Below are 15,891 nucleotides of genomic sequence, written 5' to 3' on the forward strand. Positions count from 1 at the left end.
CCCGCGCGGGCCGCCCGCCGCAGACAATAAGCGCCGGCCGGCGGCGCCGCCTGACTGTGCTTCTCCTCCGCAGGTGTGGAGCTGGAGGAGGCTGGAAAGGAGGGCGCGAAGAGCAGGGAGGTGATGAGGCTCAGCAAGGAAGGTAAGCGGCTAGTGCGGGGGCGCCGCGCTACCTGCGCGCCCGGGCGGAGCCCCGCGCTGCGCCCCTCGCCGCGGCAACTTCTGGGCAAGTGCGAGCATAACAGGTGTACGGGGCGCGGCGGCGAGGGGCGAGTTCAAGGCAAAAGACAACTGCACGTCAGTGGCCATATTGGATTTTTTTTTTATTATTTATTTTTTTTTCTTCTTGGAGGACTCTTGTCCCTTCTTGGTGCGACGTGTCCTTCGCTTCTGTGCGGAGGTAATCGTATAAACCTGCGCGTCAGCTTTCAGCGTCACGTTATCGTTGGCMACCGCATTAAAAACACTGTTACTCCCTCAAAAAGCAGCGGCCTGTTACAGTCTTCGCGTCCATCCACCTTAGCGCAGGTTCCGTTTTTGTCTTTCGTTCTCGCTGGTGAGCGTGGCTTACTCTCAACTGAGCAGCCAGCGTCTACGATTGCCTTAGGTTAGCCCGAGTCAAGCATCTTGTGCAAAACCCAGTGTAATAGGTCATTTGGGTCATCAGGTTTTCTGGTACCATAAATACAAACAATCAGTTTCCAGCTAATAGTATTTGCAGGTACGCCGTACTTGACRTAGGTCCGTCAGTTGCTAAAGGAGAAACTTTAATGGTGAATGTGGGCAAATCAAATTGACACACTTCTTGTGATGCGTATTGCTAATGTCGTGCTGGAGGAACACATAACAAAACTAGTAGAACGATGTGGGATGTATTTTTATGTAGCTTTCTATTTGTCTCTTTGAACACTTTCTTAACACGCTTATGACCTCTGTGTCACAAGAAATACTTGTGAAGTTGGTTCATAAAGAATAACCCCATCATAGTGAAACTCCTGTGCGAGATACTGATGCTGAGAGAAATCCCACTATTACATTCAGTGTCATAACATATATTCTGAATGATGTTAAGGTTCTTATTGTATGACAGTTGTCATTATATCTGGGTTTATTTTGAGCATATTGGCAACTTAACTGAGTACCGTGTTTTCAAAACAAGGTCTTGAGAATTAAATCAGTAACATAAATCTGTGTGTTAAACTACAAAATCACGTAAAGTACACATTAAATAAATCATATTAAAATACCATAAAACTTCAGTTTTGAAAGATCTTTACAGAGATCCCAAGCTTGATTATGTTCCTGCCTTTCATCTTGAACTTGCCTGTACTCCTACTGTGCCAGCCTGAAAAAAAATTAAGAGGCAGAACTGGGATTTTAATGTGGTTCCTTTACAGGTAAAAGGTTCAAGGCTCAAAAACAGTTTGTGCTTTTATCAGTGATACTGAGCATACTCTTTATTCAGAAATAATTGGACAAAAATCTTACTATTAGAGCTTGGCTTCCATAAGGAGTTTAATTTGTTGAGATGAACTGTTTTGCTCTCTCAAGTCCTCGAATACAAATTCTTATTATAAAGTTACTTGAGACATAAAGATTGAAGAGCATCACTACTAATTAGTCATATCTAATATGCAAATTGTTTTCTAGAATGATTCAGTATAGACTGTCAGCTGTAGTCTGTCACTGTTTGTTTTCTGGGGTGGGTAGAGACTTCGCCAAATGAAATCTTCTTAAACGTTTTATCCAGAAAAATTATTTCCAAATGATGTTTTTAACTTCATTGCTGAAATTACGATAGTGGCAGAAGGGAAGTATTTATTAGCTTTTATAATATTTAATTGTACAGTAAAAAAAATGACAGTTATATTCAGAAAATAAAACACTTTAGGAATTTTATTACTTCCAAGTAGTAACTTGCTTTGGATTATTTTAGAAAGAACTTTCAAGACGTTTGAATAAATTAGTACATGTTGAAATACTGCTACTGTATTCACTTAAGCAGTCTGTTAATACAGGTGCTTCCACCACACCCATCTGTGTATCTGAACACCCTGGTGAATCTTCCCTGAAGCTTCACTGTCCTTGTTAAAAAGGTGGGGAAAAATTTGAAGAGCTGGATTTGCCTACGGAAAACATTGCTGACATATTTGCAGRAACACTTGTGTGCTTATTCTCATCTTGCATACATCTGTTGTGTGAGATGTTGTTTTGTTCTTTTGTGGGGGGAGTTGTTAATAGACCAAGGTTGTGATCGTGGTAGGTTTTTATACCAAACTCATTTTTCTCTGTACTCACATATGCTTGAGTAGGCTTACTTTTGCCATTTGTGATGCCGGGAGAGAGTAAGTAGTATCTTACAAAAATTGGACTTTACCTGTAAAAGTTAACTTGAGTTAACACTTCAGGTATTAGAAATTACTGTCCCATTTAGTAAAGATTAATCTCATCCCATTCACTTTTTGTAATATTTATCTGGGTTTTGTCAACTTTAGTCAATATGATCAAATTTATATGGCTTTTCACTTTAAGCAGTTGGGCAAGGGGCCCTGTGAGACTAGGGGAACTGTTCGTAGAGGAGTGTGGTGAAAGGGGTGGAAAGTCAGCTGGTCTCCTCCAGACTATGGCAAGGTAGTTCATTTTGGTTTTGTAGAACCAGATGTTAAAAATTRCTTCCAGCCAGCTTTTTCCCTGCATTGCTGCCTCATTTCTGGTTGTGCACTGCGTGTGCTTGGCATGATGGCCTGTGCTTCCTCCTCCTGTTGGCCCAGGCTCTGACCCAGGAGCCAGCATTGCCCTGTGATAGTGGGGAGGAGAATCACTGTCAAATCTCCATGTCCAGAGTGCTTGATATTTTTTAGCTGATCTCTGGGCACAGGGCTCGCAGTCCAGCCATGCTGTTCATTTCTGTAACGCAAGAGACGCGCTGAGGCCGTGTGCCTACTCTGCCCCATCTTCAGGGAAGAAAGAGATTGTTTACTGCTTTTCTTTATTCTACAGTGTATATATAGGCTGTACAGAGAGAGGGGAGTTCCCTGAACGTTTGATCAGTTTGATAGATGGAATTGCTTTCTGTATACAATTCCATACAGAATTTATTTTGTTTCTTTTTTTTATTTTATGTTATTTTATGCACTTATTTTTTCCTTTAGTGGATGCAGTATGACCGTGGCTGACTTTTGGTGACATACAGATTTGTGGAGAGGGGATTACAAAGTTGCAAATGTTCACAGAAAATGAAAAATTTTATGCATAAATACGTGCGCCAGAAAAACTTATCTGCTTATCTAATCAGGAAGCAGAAGCAGTATTGTGTAACTTATCTGACAAATCACTACCAACCAACCAGCTTAGCTAAAACAGGGGTTATCAGAGTTGGAGCAATATTTGGAATTTATATTGAATTCTTAAACATTGAATGGCATATTTGAAGAACTGAAGATTTTCTTGTAGATAACTTATCAAATAAATTTAGACTCCTTTTTGCTGTACGTTATGTGCTGTAAAAGCTCACAGTAACTGCATGACTGAGACTGATACTAGAAGATCACTATGTCTATAATAACCTCTYACTGATCTTAGATTAATTTTGAAGGCAAATGTTTTACTTTATACCATGTTTAGGAAAATAGTATGTCTTACAGAATTTACACATACACATATATATATGTGTGTGTATGTATACATATATATTTATATGTATGTATTTGTATACACACACACACGCGGACGTACTCGCTTTAGCAAATGCGCAGCATTAAGTGCTGGGAGTATTTCTAGGCAGGCGCTGGCTACAGAGGAGTGAAAGATAGCCTGTTTATCTTCACTAACTACAGCAGGGTTAAATATGACCTGTGGGATTTAGATCTATATCTGGGTACTCAGTGTCATAGTCAACTTCAGTTTCTCAGTTCAGTGGGTTTGTATTATTGAGGTCTCAATCTGATGCTGTGTGTGTTTTGTCTTAGAGAATCTTTTCACTAACTATCCTGATTCATTATTGTTTAGCATGAAGGATGTTACATAAAAAAATCCACTCTATTTTTCTGACATCATATTAAAATTTAAGGTTTTATTTATCACTATTGYACAGCTCCAAACTTGACCATTTTACTTGATGACTAGATATGCAAACTGCAGTTTTAAATCTACTGAATAATTTAAAAATAAATTTAGATGAAGGGTTAGGTGTTTCCAGTGTATTTTTCATTTTTGACTTTCCAGGTAAATATCTAGAGGAAAGTTGTTTTGTTTTGCTTTTGGGAAATGCTCTGGCAACATCAGAACAAATTAGCAGGATACTAATTAGTTTTAAGTATTTTTTTTCTTTTCCAGAAAAAAAAACTTGATGATTTTATCATTCTTGGAAGAATAAGAAGTGAAGGAGATTGGGAGATGTCAGGGAGCATTTTTGCAGAAAAAAAGGATATAGAGTACAACAATCTGCTATGTGAAAAGCAAAAGGAAGAAAAAGAACTAAAATTATGAGGAGATTGTGAAAGAAAAGAAGACAAAAACAGCTGGTTAATGTAAGCATAGGCATAGGATTTGATTTTCTTTTGTTTACTAGTGGTTTGTGGATGGTGCTGTTTGTCTCCTTTAAAAACATATCAAACAAAACTTAAGAATAAAACATTCTTGTTTTTCCTTTCTTTCATAGCCACCTTCATCTTTCATCTTCTTGTGGTGGTGGGGAGTGTTGGGAAGGGCTGAGAAGGAGAAAAAATGATGATGAAGTTTAAACACATAGCCAGAAAGAAAGAAGTTATCAAATTTGGATCACCTGGGTTGATGTGTGTGTKTGTTTTTTGTTTTGTTTTTCCCCAGCAGGCAGAGGAGAGGAGTGATTGTTGTGTAATTTTCCTTCTCTTCCCTTTAAGCCCATCAGGTCTTCCAGAGATGCTGGTTCTTAAACAGATAAAATATTCAGGTGGAGGTTAATGAGTGAAAGAGCTGAGAATTGGCAGATACAGAACTGTCACTGTTGTCCAGAGAAACTTTTCTTGTCATTTGCTGGGAATAATGAGCAAAAGCCCCAGTGTGTGTAGGGGAGGATGTCTTTAGGATGAGGCATGACAGTGGGATTAAATGGACTGTGTTTTGGTGTTTAAATGCTGATCAATTCAGTGTATGTTCATCTGGCTCCAATATATTTTTTATTTTATTTTTCTATGCATAGCTTCTGCCAAGGTGGGGGGAGGGGGACAACTCCTGGTTGTGGCTGTAGCCTCAGTTAATGTGTCTTCAGGAGTGGGAAAAGACGAAGCATGAAACATATTACATAATGGTTGGGTGATAGGATAGTGTTATGATAGAGCCCAGAGATTTAGTCAGAATTGTAGTTTAGCATCATAGTTGCATAGTTACTTTCTGAAACCTGGAGTCTGTGTCCTTTAGCTCGTCAGCCCACAGTGAGAGAAAGAGTGGACTAGTGGTTATGTTCTCTGATCAGCAATTCTACTTGTGGAATCAGGTGGATTTTGACTTTTTTGAAACTGTTGTTCTAGAAATGACTTTTTAAAAATGCTTTGTTATATGACTAGTCTCTAAAATTTATCCTAAGATACTAGAAAGTTTCTATTTTTTATTTAGGTTGTCCTTGTGATTGGCAGTTGAAAGAAATATGACAACTGTGCTGACAACTTCTTTTAACTCACTAGCCAACTTTTTTCAGCAACATAAGGTTATTTAATTGTCTTTTCTTATTTTATTAAGATCAAAATATGCCCATAGGATAGATAAGAATGTAGTCTTTAGGATTCCCTTAATCCGTGGGAGAAAAGTCTTTGGCCTGGCACACATTTTGATAGAATTTGGGTTTATTTCTCTGTATTTGCACATCAATTATTTTGAAGAGGTTAGTTCATAATTAGTTTAGGAGTTTTTTGTTTGCTTGTTTTGGGTGTTTTTTTGTATAGCAGGGAGCCCGTGTATGATCTTCTGTCAACTGACAGCATTGGTTCTAAAGATTTGTCTTGACATTCCTTTACTCACTGCAATTTATAGCAGGTCTTGAGAGGAAGAAATGACATACATTGACTAACACGCACCCTTAGCCCTGTTGTCACCACAAAAAGTGTGCTAACTGTTGTATCTACTTTTGATTGAGATCTGGAGACAAATGTGTGTGTGTGTTTTCTTATTGATCTGCCTGTGTACATGATTAATAGTTTATAGACAAAGTATAGGTTTTCATGTATAAAGAAACACTAGATGAGACAAGAGTTGAAGCCTGTGCCACTGTGGAAAAGAATTCCTTGAAATGGGCCTTTTGTTCTTAATTAAAAGCCTAATGTGAGATTAATAATAACCTAAGGAGGATGTCGTCAGGTTCTGTTTTACCAGTATGCAGATGTTAGTCTTCTAACWAAAGCTAAGATATATGAGGTGGGAGCAGTGGAAAATCCTGTAATCAAAACAGTATTGTAAACTTTTTTCCTAAGTAATCGATTACAGGACTCTTGTAGCAGATGGGTTAAATTTTTGGTAGTCTCAGTGAAAGTTTAGATTTCTAACACTGTACCACTGCTGGTGGGGATCACCTTCAGAAGGAATAGTGTGCAGATACAGGTATTCCAAAGAGCAAACTCCACTGTAAGGTTGTAGAAATGCTCCACCTTGCTGTTAAGAGTGATTTTGGAGTAATTAGCAAACAGGATGTTCAGTTTCCATGAGTGTGGATTAATATTGGCTTACTGGGTCTCTCTTTAAGTGTATAGCATCCAAATTGAAGGGCAACTGAAGTACTTCTGCACCAAGTTGAACATCTGATTCAGGAGTTAGTAATGCAGGATGTCAGGAACTAGTGTCTTAAGGTAATTTGCATGACAGAGAACCTGTGAGTAATGCTATAGTAAAGCAAGTTAAAGGTGTTTGGCAGAGGTTTCTCAACAAGTCTATAGCAAGGAGTCTGATGGTCCTCTTCCTGGATGAGGAAGAGAGCCTGAGTAGTCCGAGAGTGATCTGGTTTTGTTCGTTTTAGCTTAGTGTTGTGCAGCTGTCTAAGCTGACTCAGATTGAAGATGAGATCCAAGATGGTTACTTAAGACATATATGGGGCAGAAAAAAACAACAATTTCATGCATCAGTTCTTTTCCTTTTTTATGTTCCTTTTTCTGTGATTGATTGATTTAAGGGACTGCTAACTTGTTATAACTTGTTAAAAGTTGTACATTAAAGGCACTGATGTTGCTGGAATGGTGGGCTTCCTGATTGCTCTTGGTCTTAAAGGAAATAGAGATGTCTTATTTTTGACATTATGCAATTTCCTTTTATATTTTACTAAAGTATATTTATAATACAGCCCATAAGCCCAACACATCTTCCGGTTTTTTGTATTATTGACAGCAATTACAAATTGCTTGGTCTTACTGCTTTTTGGTGTTTGTATATGTGGGTGTTTAGAAGAAAATGTGTTGGAGAAAAAAAGTGGAATTCTCCCAGATCAAAAAGGGCCTCTGCTAGAAGTAGCACAGAACTCAAAGACAAAAGTTCTAGGTTCTGCTGGTACCAGTTTGTGTAGCACAGTTCGCTTAATCCCCAGGCYCCTACTGAATCATCTGTAAAACGGAAGCAGTTGCATTGTGACAGAGCTGCACGCAGTACACCGGGGCTTAGGCTTGCTTCCCTTTCCGTTCTCTTAGAGCAGGTTTTCAGCTGAAGAGACAGAGGAGAGAGAAAGACTGATGAAGAAACTTCAGGATGTAAGAATGACTGGCAAAGGGTGGGAGTTCGTGGGGGCTGATTCTGTGTGGTGATTTTTTTTTCTTAGCTTGTTGTGTTTATAATTCTTTTTCTGATACTCAGTGGAGCACACACAGGGGCTAGAGTCTCTGCAAATTTTAAGTTATATTCAGATTGGACCTTGCTAACATGATTTTAAGAATTGTTGCAATATTTGTTGGAGTAAAATAAAAAGTACCTTGTCCACCAAGACAAAACTGGATGAGTGGGACCTCTTCAGTAGCAGAAGAAGGTGATTTGTAGCCTGTCATTCTTGTGAGCTGAAATGATCAAAATGGAAGCAGAGACTTACAGAAATGTATTTCATTATATGCTTTTCATCTCTGGTAGGTATTCTGCCCTCAGTGGCCTTTATGCTGACCACATGTGCAGGTTAGGTAGATTGTCTGTGGTAGTTAGCATCTCCAGTTGTTTTTGATGCTCCTCTTAGCTATGCCTCATTGAGATAGGATGCTAGTAGTGATATAAATCTGGAAAGTCTGTTGAAGCCAAACTGCCACAAGTGTTGACAGAGCCAAAACCTTGTTTATTTAGGGTTGATAATGAAATCAGTTGTGTTAGGACAATTATCTGGATGAGCATAAGTTATTCATCTGTTCCTGCAATGATTAAGAAGATTAAGAATATTATGATTTGTTTGATCCTAATGCCTAGCAGTCCCGTCATGGGCTAGACATTATTGTATGCTCTGCCAGCAGAGGGAGGGGTTGTGTGAGTATGTGTGTATATGAGTGAGTATGTGTGTGTATATATGTGTGTTAAATTGTTGTGTCCTAGAGAGTTAATGATTTTAGTACATGAGAAAGTAGGAGTTTAGTATTGATGAACAAAAGTACATAATTGCTCAACACAATAGGTAGTTAACTGTACACTAGTAGCCTAATGATCTTTTGTTAGAACTGTGGAAAGGAAAGCTTTAAGATGATGTTCGGAGGGTAGTGAAGTAGCTTTGCAAGTGCTTGGGAGATATCCTTACATAAATGTGAAAGTTGGCCTAAATAAAGTATAGACTTTTATTTGTTATTTATAAATGAGTACTGACTTTGTGAACCAACTAGAAATGAGATCAAATGATGTGACAGCAAGCACTGTGTAGAGAGTATGGTATAGGTAGGACAGAGAAGCCTGGAAAGCAAAGATGAGATGTTTATAGCATTTAAAGTTAAAATGGAGGATTGTATATAGAAGGTTGCAAAGAGTAGTGATAGATCRGTATGTCAAGATAGAAAAACCAGCTTTTGGAACAGTGAACAAGAAGGATAGTGTTTGTGAGTGCCAAAGAGGAAAATTGCATAGTAGTAACTAATGTGAGAGGAAGGCCTGGCCCAGAGCTTTAGCTCTGAAGGTGCTTAAAGATTTTTATCGTAAGAGTATAAGACAGGAAGAATCACTTAGATGTAGATGTAGCCTGAGTAAATGAACCAAGAGAAAAGTCATTGTCAGGGATGACAGGTTTTCATATCTGAATGATGGGCAAAATGATAATGCTGTCCACAGTGATCAAGAAAGGAGATGGAGAAAGGAGGGTGGGAGAGGTGAGATCTAAGTTCTGTTCTAGCTGTATTGAGCTGAAGCTGACAGTTACTCAATGACAAGAGATGTCAGAACGATAGGCTGAGGTTTTTGTTTAGACATGGATCTATTCTATGTGAGACCTGTCTCCTTAGGAACTGAAATTATGGATTAAATTCCCAGAGATAAAGGAAGGGCAAAAGCTGTATCTTGGTRAGGACCTAACAGAAGATGAAGAGGGAATAAGGGGCCTTCCAGTGACAAGTGAAGGAATCATTACAGGGAGGAAGGGAAGTGGRAGAAGGTAGAATTGTGGTAGTTGGAAAAGGAGAATGCTTTTGAGGAGAAATCTGGTTTTTATGAAACATGGGTAAGGCTTACAGAGAATGGAAATGATGCTGCAATAGCAAGAGTTGTTTTAGACATTTTAGTGAAAACAGTTTCAATGGAGAGCAAGGGACAGCTGAAGAGCGTTCACGTTGGAGGTAGAGATGAGCATGCAAATGACAAGTGCAGATTGTCATTAAACAGTTTATAATAAGTTTGGAGTCAAAAGAAGGACAGAAGYGAGGAGTCGGAGGTAGATTTCCCAGCGTAGGAAAGACTGATGAGATGTGTAACTGCCCCTTACAAGGAGAGAGAGAGAGAGAAGCTGAGCAGAAAAGTAAGAAAGGAGATACGAGGAATCGGGTGATGTGAGTGAGGCAAGTGGAAGAATTTGGACAGATGTGATTTGTACCTATAATAGGAGGGAGAAGAGAGAGCTGTAAGGAAGAGAAAGGGAGCAGAAAGAGAGAACATGAATTTTTTTTTTCTGTCTCTCTCAGAATAAATATTTGCATTCTGTTGTGGAGGAAGAAATGGATATCAGAAAAGGTTTGAGGAGTGAGTCAAAAACTGAAATTGCAGGTGTGGGTTCAGCTCAACTAGAGAAGTGGCACGGTTTAGTAAGCAGCCGGGAGAGGGAGAGAGTGAATGTGCAATAACCTCATTTCCAGACTGGTTTCCTTTTCCACTGCAGATTCTAGGACAGACAAGAATAAAACAAAGAAAATGGATATTTAAGATGAGCAAAGGATCGGGCAGGTAGAGTTGGACKTAAGGTAGGAGAAAGATGCAAAAAAAACCATGCAAAAGAGTGRAAACAGAAGGGGGGAAAACACTGTATCACTGTGAAAGAGGTAGGTCCTAGGTGTGCTGCATGATGAAGGTGGAGCCCATCATAAGTAATGGGATGGGAATGATGGGCAGTGCTAAGAGTGACAGCTGATGTCATTCAGAATATGCCAGTTCAGCCTTTTGTACAATTTTAAGTGAAAGATCATGTTTGGATATGACTGGATACTACAGGCAGTTTGGCCTCTCAGACAACTCTATGCTTGAATCCATAAGGTGTCTTCAAGAAAATACCAAGTTTTTAAGAGGAGGAGGAGGATTTTAGAGAAGTCAAAAGGACATCACCCCTCCTCTAAGGAGGGAGGGGAGTGTGTAAACCATGGCTCAGGCAATAGAACTGTTCTGTGTTTTGGTCAGTGGTCATATCTGTCACATGGCCTGAAGGATGTGAACGCAGAGTTTGCTTGCTGGTTTCTAGCTCAGTAAAGCTGTTCTTCACAGTGCTTTGTAAGTAAATGTATGTCTACCTTATCCATCACACAGAGGTACTGACTTACACTTCTTGCTCTCAGAGCCGACATAAGGCCATATGATTACATTATTGTGGAGTGAACCCAGGCTGCTAAGTCATACAGAGCAGCGTGTATCCTCGGAGCTTGGGCACAATACTGCAGTCATGACTGGCTTTTGCTTGTCTTGCAGGGTAGAGCGAACTCATTTCTGTCTACCTGTTTCAGGCAGGCAGACTTTATGGTACAGRATCTTTTTCTTCTGAGAAAGAGGGGCTTAATGATTTTGAGGTGTTACGTGGAATAGTTGTCACTTCTGATACATGACTTCTCACTGTTTAAGGGGTTAATCTCAGGTTTTCATGTCTCTGGTAGAGCTAAACATCTGTGAAAGGAAAGAGAAAAGAAGAGAATGCCAGGGAAAAGAGTTGTCTGCTTTACAAAGAGGATTGAGCTGATCCTTTAGCTTGGGAGGTTTTAGTCATTACCTGCTCTTACCAAGCAACTTGCCTGTCCCTTTGTCTTGCGAAGTTCAGTCATCAGCATTTTTTGTGCACTACTGTAAAGTTTTAGGTTCTAATTTRTTCATGCTTTTTGAACGACTTGGAGGATCTTGGGCAAGTATGCTGAGAAGTTGAATGCGTAGTAATTGAAAAATATAAGGAAAAAATAGAGGGAAAACATGTAAGTTGTGAGCTAAGTATAGGTCTGTATTTTCCCTAGAGTCTTTGTGTATTCTGTGCTTGATGAAAGTTTTCTTCATCTATTCTCGTATCTCACAACACAATAAGGATGTGTTAGCAAGCCTTGTAGGTATTGAGATTTTAAAAGAGATAAGGCAGCTTTAAATATTTTGGTGTCTCTCATTTGTCAAAAAAAAAAAATTGACTGCATCTAGAAGTTTCAGTTTGCAGTTTTTATTATATTTTCCTGCCTTTTAATATACCTGTTGCTATTCTTATTGTTTGTTTTCCAAGTTCTTTGACAAAACCAAAGGTATTGTAAATCTTTATTGCTTTTCTAGYAGGTGAGAGTTTATTTTGAATTTGAGGGGGTTTTTTTAAATTCATTTTTACTGAACATATATTTGGAAAAGCTCTAAGCGGATGTGAAATTAACTGTGTGTTTAAATGCTATAGAGCATAGCTATGAAACATAAAAGAATGGTAGTTTTAAAAAAACAAATAAGATGATGTGGTCTTTATTCCAAAGAGTTTGCAGTGTACTTCAGACAAAGCCATAAGCAGTTTGTGTTGTGAAGACATAAAAATCTATCTATGAATGCTGAAAAAAATTCATGCAAGCAGCTGTTTTAAGGAGGAATTTGAAGGAGGCAGAGAATAATTAGTTGATGTGGAGGAAGGAGGCATCAAAGCTGATAGTGTAACACACAGAAAAGTAGTGTACAGAACAGATTTCTAGTGAAAACAGAGTATTTGTTTAACACAACAGAGAAAGCTTTTCTTTTTATAATATTGTCTTACTGTATTGGGGAAGAAAAGTGAAACTAATTATAATTGTCATTGAAAAAATGGTATCARCATTGAAAGATAAATCTTAATCTTGTTTAACCCTGTTCCCTAAACATGCCTCCTTAAGCATTCCCTTTTTTATTAGGCTTCACTCTTGTCTGTTCTCTTGAATCATGCCCCAGTTTTAAGCCACAAAGTGAAAAGAAACTGAGACGATGTATACGCAACAGCATTTGTCATTTCTTTCATGCTGCTCCTTCTTCTGAATTAGTTTTTATATGTCCATTTGCTCATATGTCATAGGCTCAGAGGCTAAATGAGATACGAAGTTCTAAGCAGCTTTGACTCTTGTTACAGCCTTCTATCCTTAAAATCTGTCTGCTGTGACCAAATTCTACTGAAGTCTGAATTTATTTCAGGAGAACATCCAAACCCTTGAATGTGGGCTTTTCGCGGCAGTTTTCTWAGGTACCATGTGCAAGCATAGTGCCGTGAGAACAATACACAGAATGTACTTTTAAAAGCTTATTCATTTTAATGCTCTGAGGTTATGTTTATAAYGTCTGGAAAAGACTTCCTATGTTCAAAGTCATATAGATAGCTGCTTGAGTAATGATTTAAAAAAACACAATGTTCCAGAGGAAGGATATGAAATACATGATTCATGTCTGCAGCATACCTGAATATCACTGTGGTGAGAGGCAGAAGGAGCAAATGAATTGGGAAGAAACCATGAGAATGGATAGGTTTGCAACTTTTTCCAATGAAAGATGATGTGTAAACATTATCAGTAACCAAAGTCTTCTACCAGCTATGTGCAGAAATTAATCCATTTATCATTGAAATGTGTGTATGTGACRGGATCTTTGAATGCAAATGTGGCTGCTGTTAAAAGCTTGATCCCAGCCTGCACTTCAGTCAAGTGGAAGAATTCTAAAAAAATCTTCTGTATACCAATACAGAAGTGTAATACAGTTCCCACTGAAATGTTTTACTACCTAATCATTTGACAGGGAAAGGAACAATACCTTATTTTAAAATTACAGGGAGAATAGAGTTGGCAGAGCTTTGGGGTTATTTGTTTTTATATCTTTTTGACCAAAGCACATTACTTTTATCTGTGAGTGATCCTGGTGTACTTCAGTGACTAGTGCTCTGTTAATCAGTTTCCTAAAGATGGTGCTCTCACTGGCACCAAATTTTGCTCATTTAAAATTAAGCAGTGATCAAAGCGTCATCTTTTAAGATACAGCATCGAGGTTAGTCTTCTCCTAAAGAATGGTTAATGTCACCCAAATTGAGCTTGTGAGAGTAGGCCAGTTCTTATTCTAGGAAATAAACCAATATTTCACTAGCATATTTTAGCAAGGCACCATAAATATTGGTCTTTCTTTCATTTTAAAATTACTTAAAAGTAGAACTTGATATTATTGCTCCGATAGCTGGTTTGCTTGTTTCTTTCCTATGCAGAAAAACTAGCTTTATCTTCTTTTCTGTACTTATTGTGCCCATGAGGACCATGGATGCTTTACCAGGAAAGGATCTAATCTTACCTTGTTGATTGTTGATTTTTGTTTTGTTTTGTTTTTGTTTTTTGTGGAAGTAGTTTTTCCACACATTTCATGATAGTACTTGAGTTCTTTTTTCCCCTAAGATAGAAAGGGAAACTAGCTGGTGATCCAGTAACAATTGAAGGTTGTAACTGGCAATTAATTTTTACTCTGTGGGTAGATTTGTAACACTAGCAAATCCTCCATTGCCAGCCTGTAGCTCTGCCTTTTTTCTGGTTGAACACTGCCTCCAGCCTAAAGCTAAAGCAATCTTGCATTGTGCCAAGTGGGTTTTGTTGAAAATAGTCTAGTGTGACCACCTAGTATCTCAAGAAGTGTATTTACAAGTGTGCGTCTGAACTCTGTAGTGCAAAACAGACTGAGTGTCGTGATACTATTGAATGAAATAATAGTTTAACGAGGTAGCTTTAATTTAGGTAACTATTATGACTGCAGTGTAATCTTTTGCTTTTCATTTTTTTCTGTGTAAAAATGCAGGCTTCTATTTTGTGCATTCCACCACKTGTATATATATGTAAAGCTTATGCAATTGAGGTGAAAAATTAGTATCTTTTTCTGCTAAACAAACAGAGATAAAGTTGGTCATGATCCATTCTGAATTTGTTGTGTTAGGAGAAACTYGTATCTAAAAAGATAAGAAGGGAAGAAAGAATTACCCCTAGAAGGTTGATTAATTTAAACATTACTCCCTGTACAAAGCATCCTTGAAGAAGACTGAAAGTGCATGACTGGGAAATAGAGTAGGAGGGTGGGTATTACTACTTTTCATACAGCTTTACTGAAATACTGTATCTTATTCCGGTGTGCACACTTTAAAAAGATGTTGAAAAACTAGAAGGCTTTCAGAAAAATCTACATTAATTTGAGGTCTGGATAAATCAGCTTTAGAATGGAAGACTTAAGAAGCTCAATCTATTTAGTTTATCAACAGACGGTAGAGGCTACCTGATAAGACTATAAGTACTTAGACAGGGCGAAGGTATCTGACAGTTAGATGGTTCTTTGTCGACTAGATTAAGGGGATTCTCATGGCTGAAAGCTGAAGCTAGATCAGTTCAAACTAGAAATAAGATGCAGTTTTCTAATGATGCAATTAAATACGAACAGCTTATCAAGGGATGTAGTAGATYTCCCATTGTGTAAAATCCTTGCATAAAGCCTTGGTGCTTTACCAGGAAGCATGCTTTAGACAACCAGAAAGCTTGGGTTTTGAGCCAGAATAACGTGATGAAACCCTATGGCCTGTTTTAATGTAGGAATCCAGTCCAAACCGTAAGGGGGATTTCTTAATTCTCCATCCCATGGAAGTTTCCTACATGTTAAATGCATCTTTTGTTACATTAGAGGTTCATTTGAAAGATGATAAGATCTTGTAGGTGATCAAAACAACTTTCTAGCTGGATGGGTAATAGGGAACTGTCCTCAGTAACACACAAAAGGGGAAGTACTACTTCCATTTTCCTGGTAATCAAAACACAAATGTTCCTCCATTCATTGATCATAAGAACAATTTAATCATTTACTAAAAKAGCTGTTTACCTTCTCAGTAGCACTGCAGACAGTTTGAGCTTCCTCTGCCTAGTTTGTATAACTGACATCTGGGCCTGAGCATCTTTGGTTTTGCTTTGTTTGCAAAGCAAAACAACCTTTGTTGACATGTTTTTCCTGGTGCTGCCCTCTTGTCTATGGATTTATGAGGGCATGGCTGGTCAATCTTTAAGGTAGGCAGCTCTGTAAATTCTTATTATGTGAGAATTCTTTTTGTCTTGGCTTTGCAAAAGGAATCTTTTGAAGGACTTCAGCACTTAAATCATTCAATTTACCTTCTTGTTGCGAAATCAGAAAATAGTGTGCGTGCAAGTGTCACCTGTTCTTTTGGTTACACCTACAGCARTGCCAGTCAATGCAGAGCTGAGGTACAGTTCAACTCGTATGAGAGCTTTTGTGTATACAGAGTTAAAGGAAACA

General features: G+C 38.3%; 1 protein-coding gene across 2 annotated transcripts in view; it reads left to right on the plus strand.

The window, feature by feature from the left end:
• Positions 1-31: 31 nt before the first annotated feature.
• The window catches only part of ATXN7L1 (ataxin 7 like 1), a 122,993-nt gene continuing 107,133 nt past the window's right edge, over positions 32-15,891 (plus strand). For both annotated transcript variants that reach the window (XM_085298046.1, XM_085298069.1), the window contains exon 1: positions 32-142. In XM_085298046.1, the coding sequence (XP_085154172.1) occupies positions 124-142 (19 nt within the window). In that variant the 5' untranslated portion in view covers positions 32-123. The remainder of the gene's footprint in view (positions 143-15,891) is intronic.

Source organism: Rhea americana, unplaced genomic scaffold (assembly GCF_003343005.1).
Source record: "Rhea americana isolate MKP2758 unplaced genomic scaffold, rheAme1 scaffold_1, whole genome shotgun sequence".
NCBI classification, from domain to species: Eukaryota; Metazoa; Chordata; class Aves; order Rheiformes; family Rheidae; genus Rhea; species Rhea americana.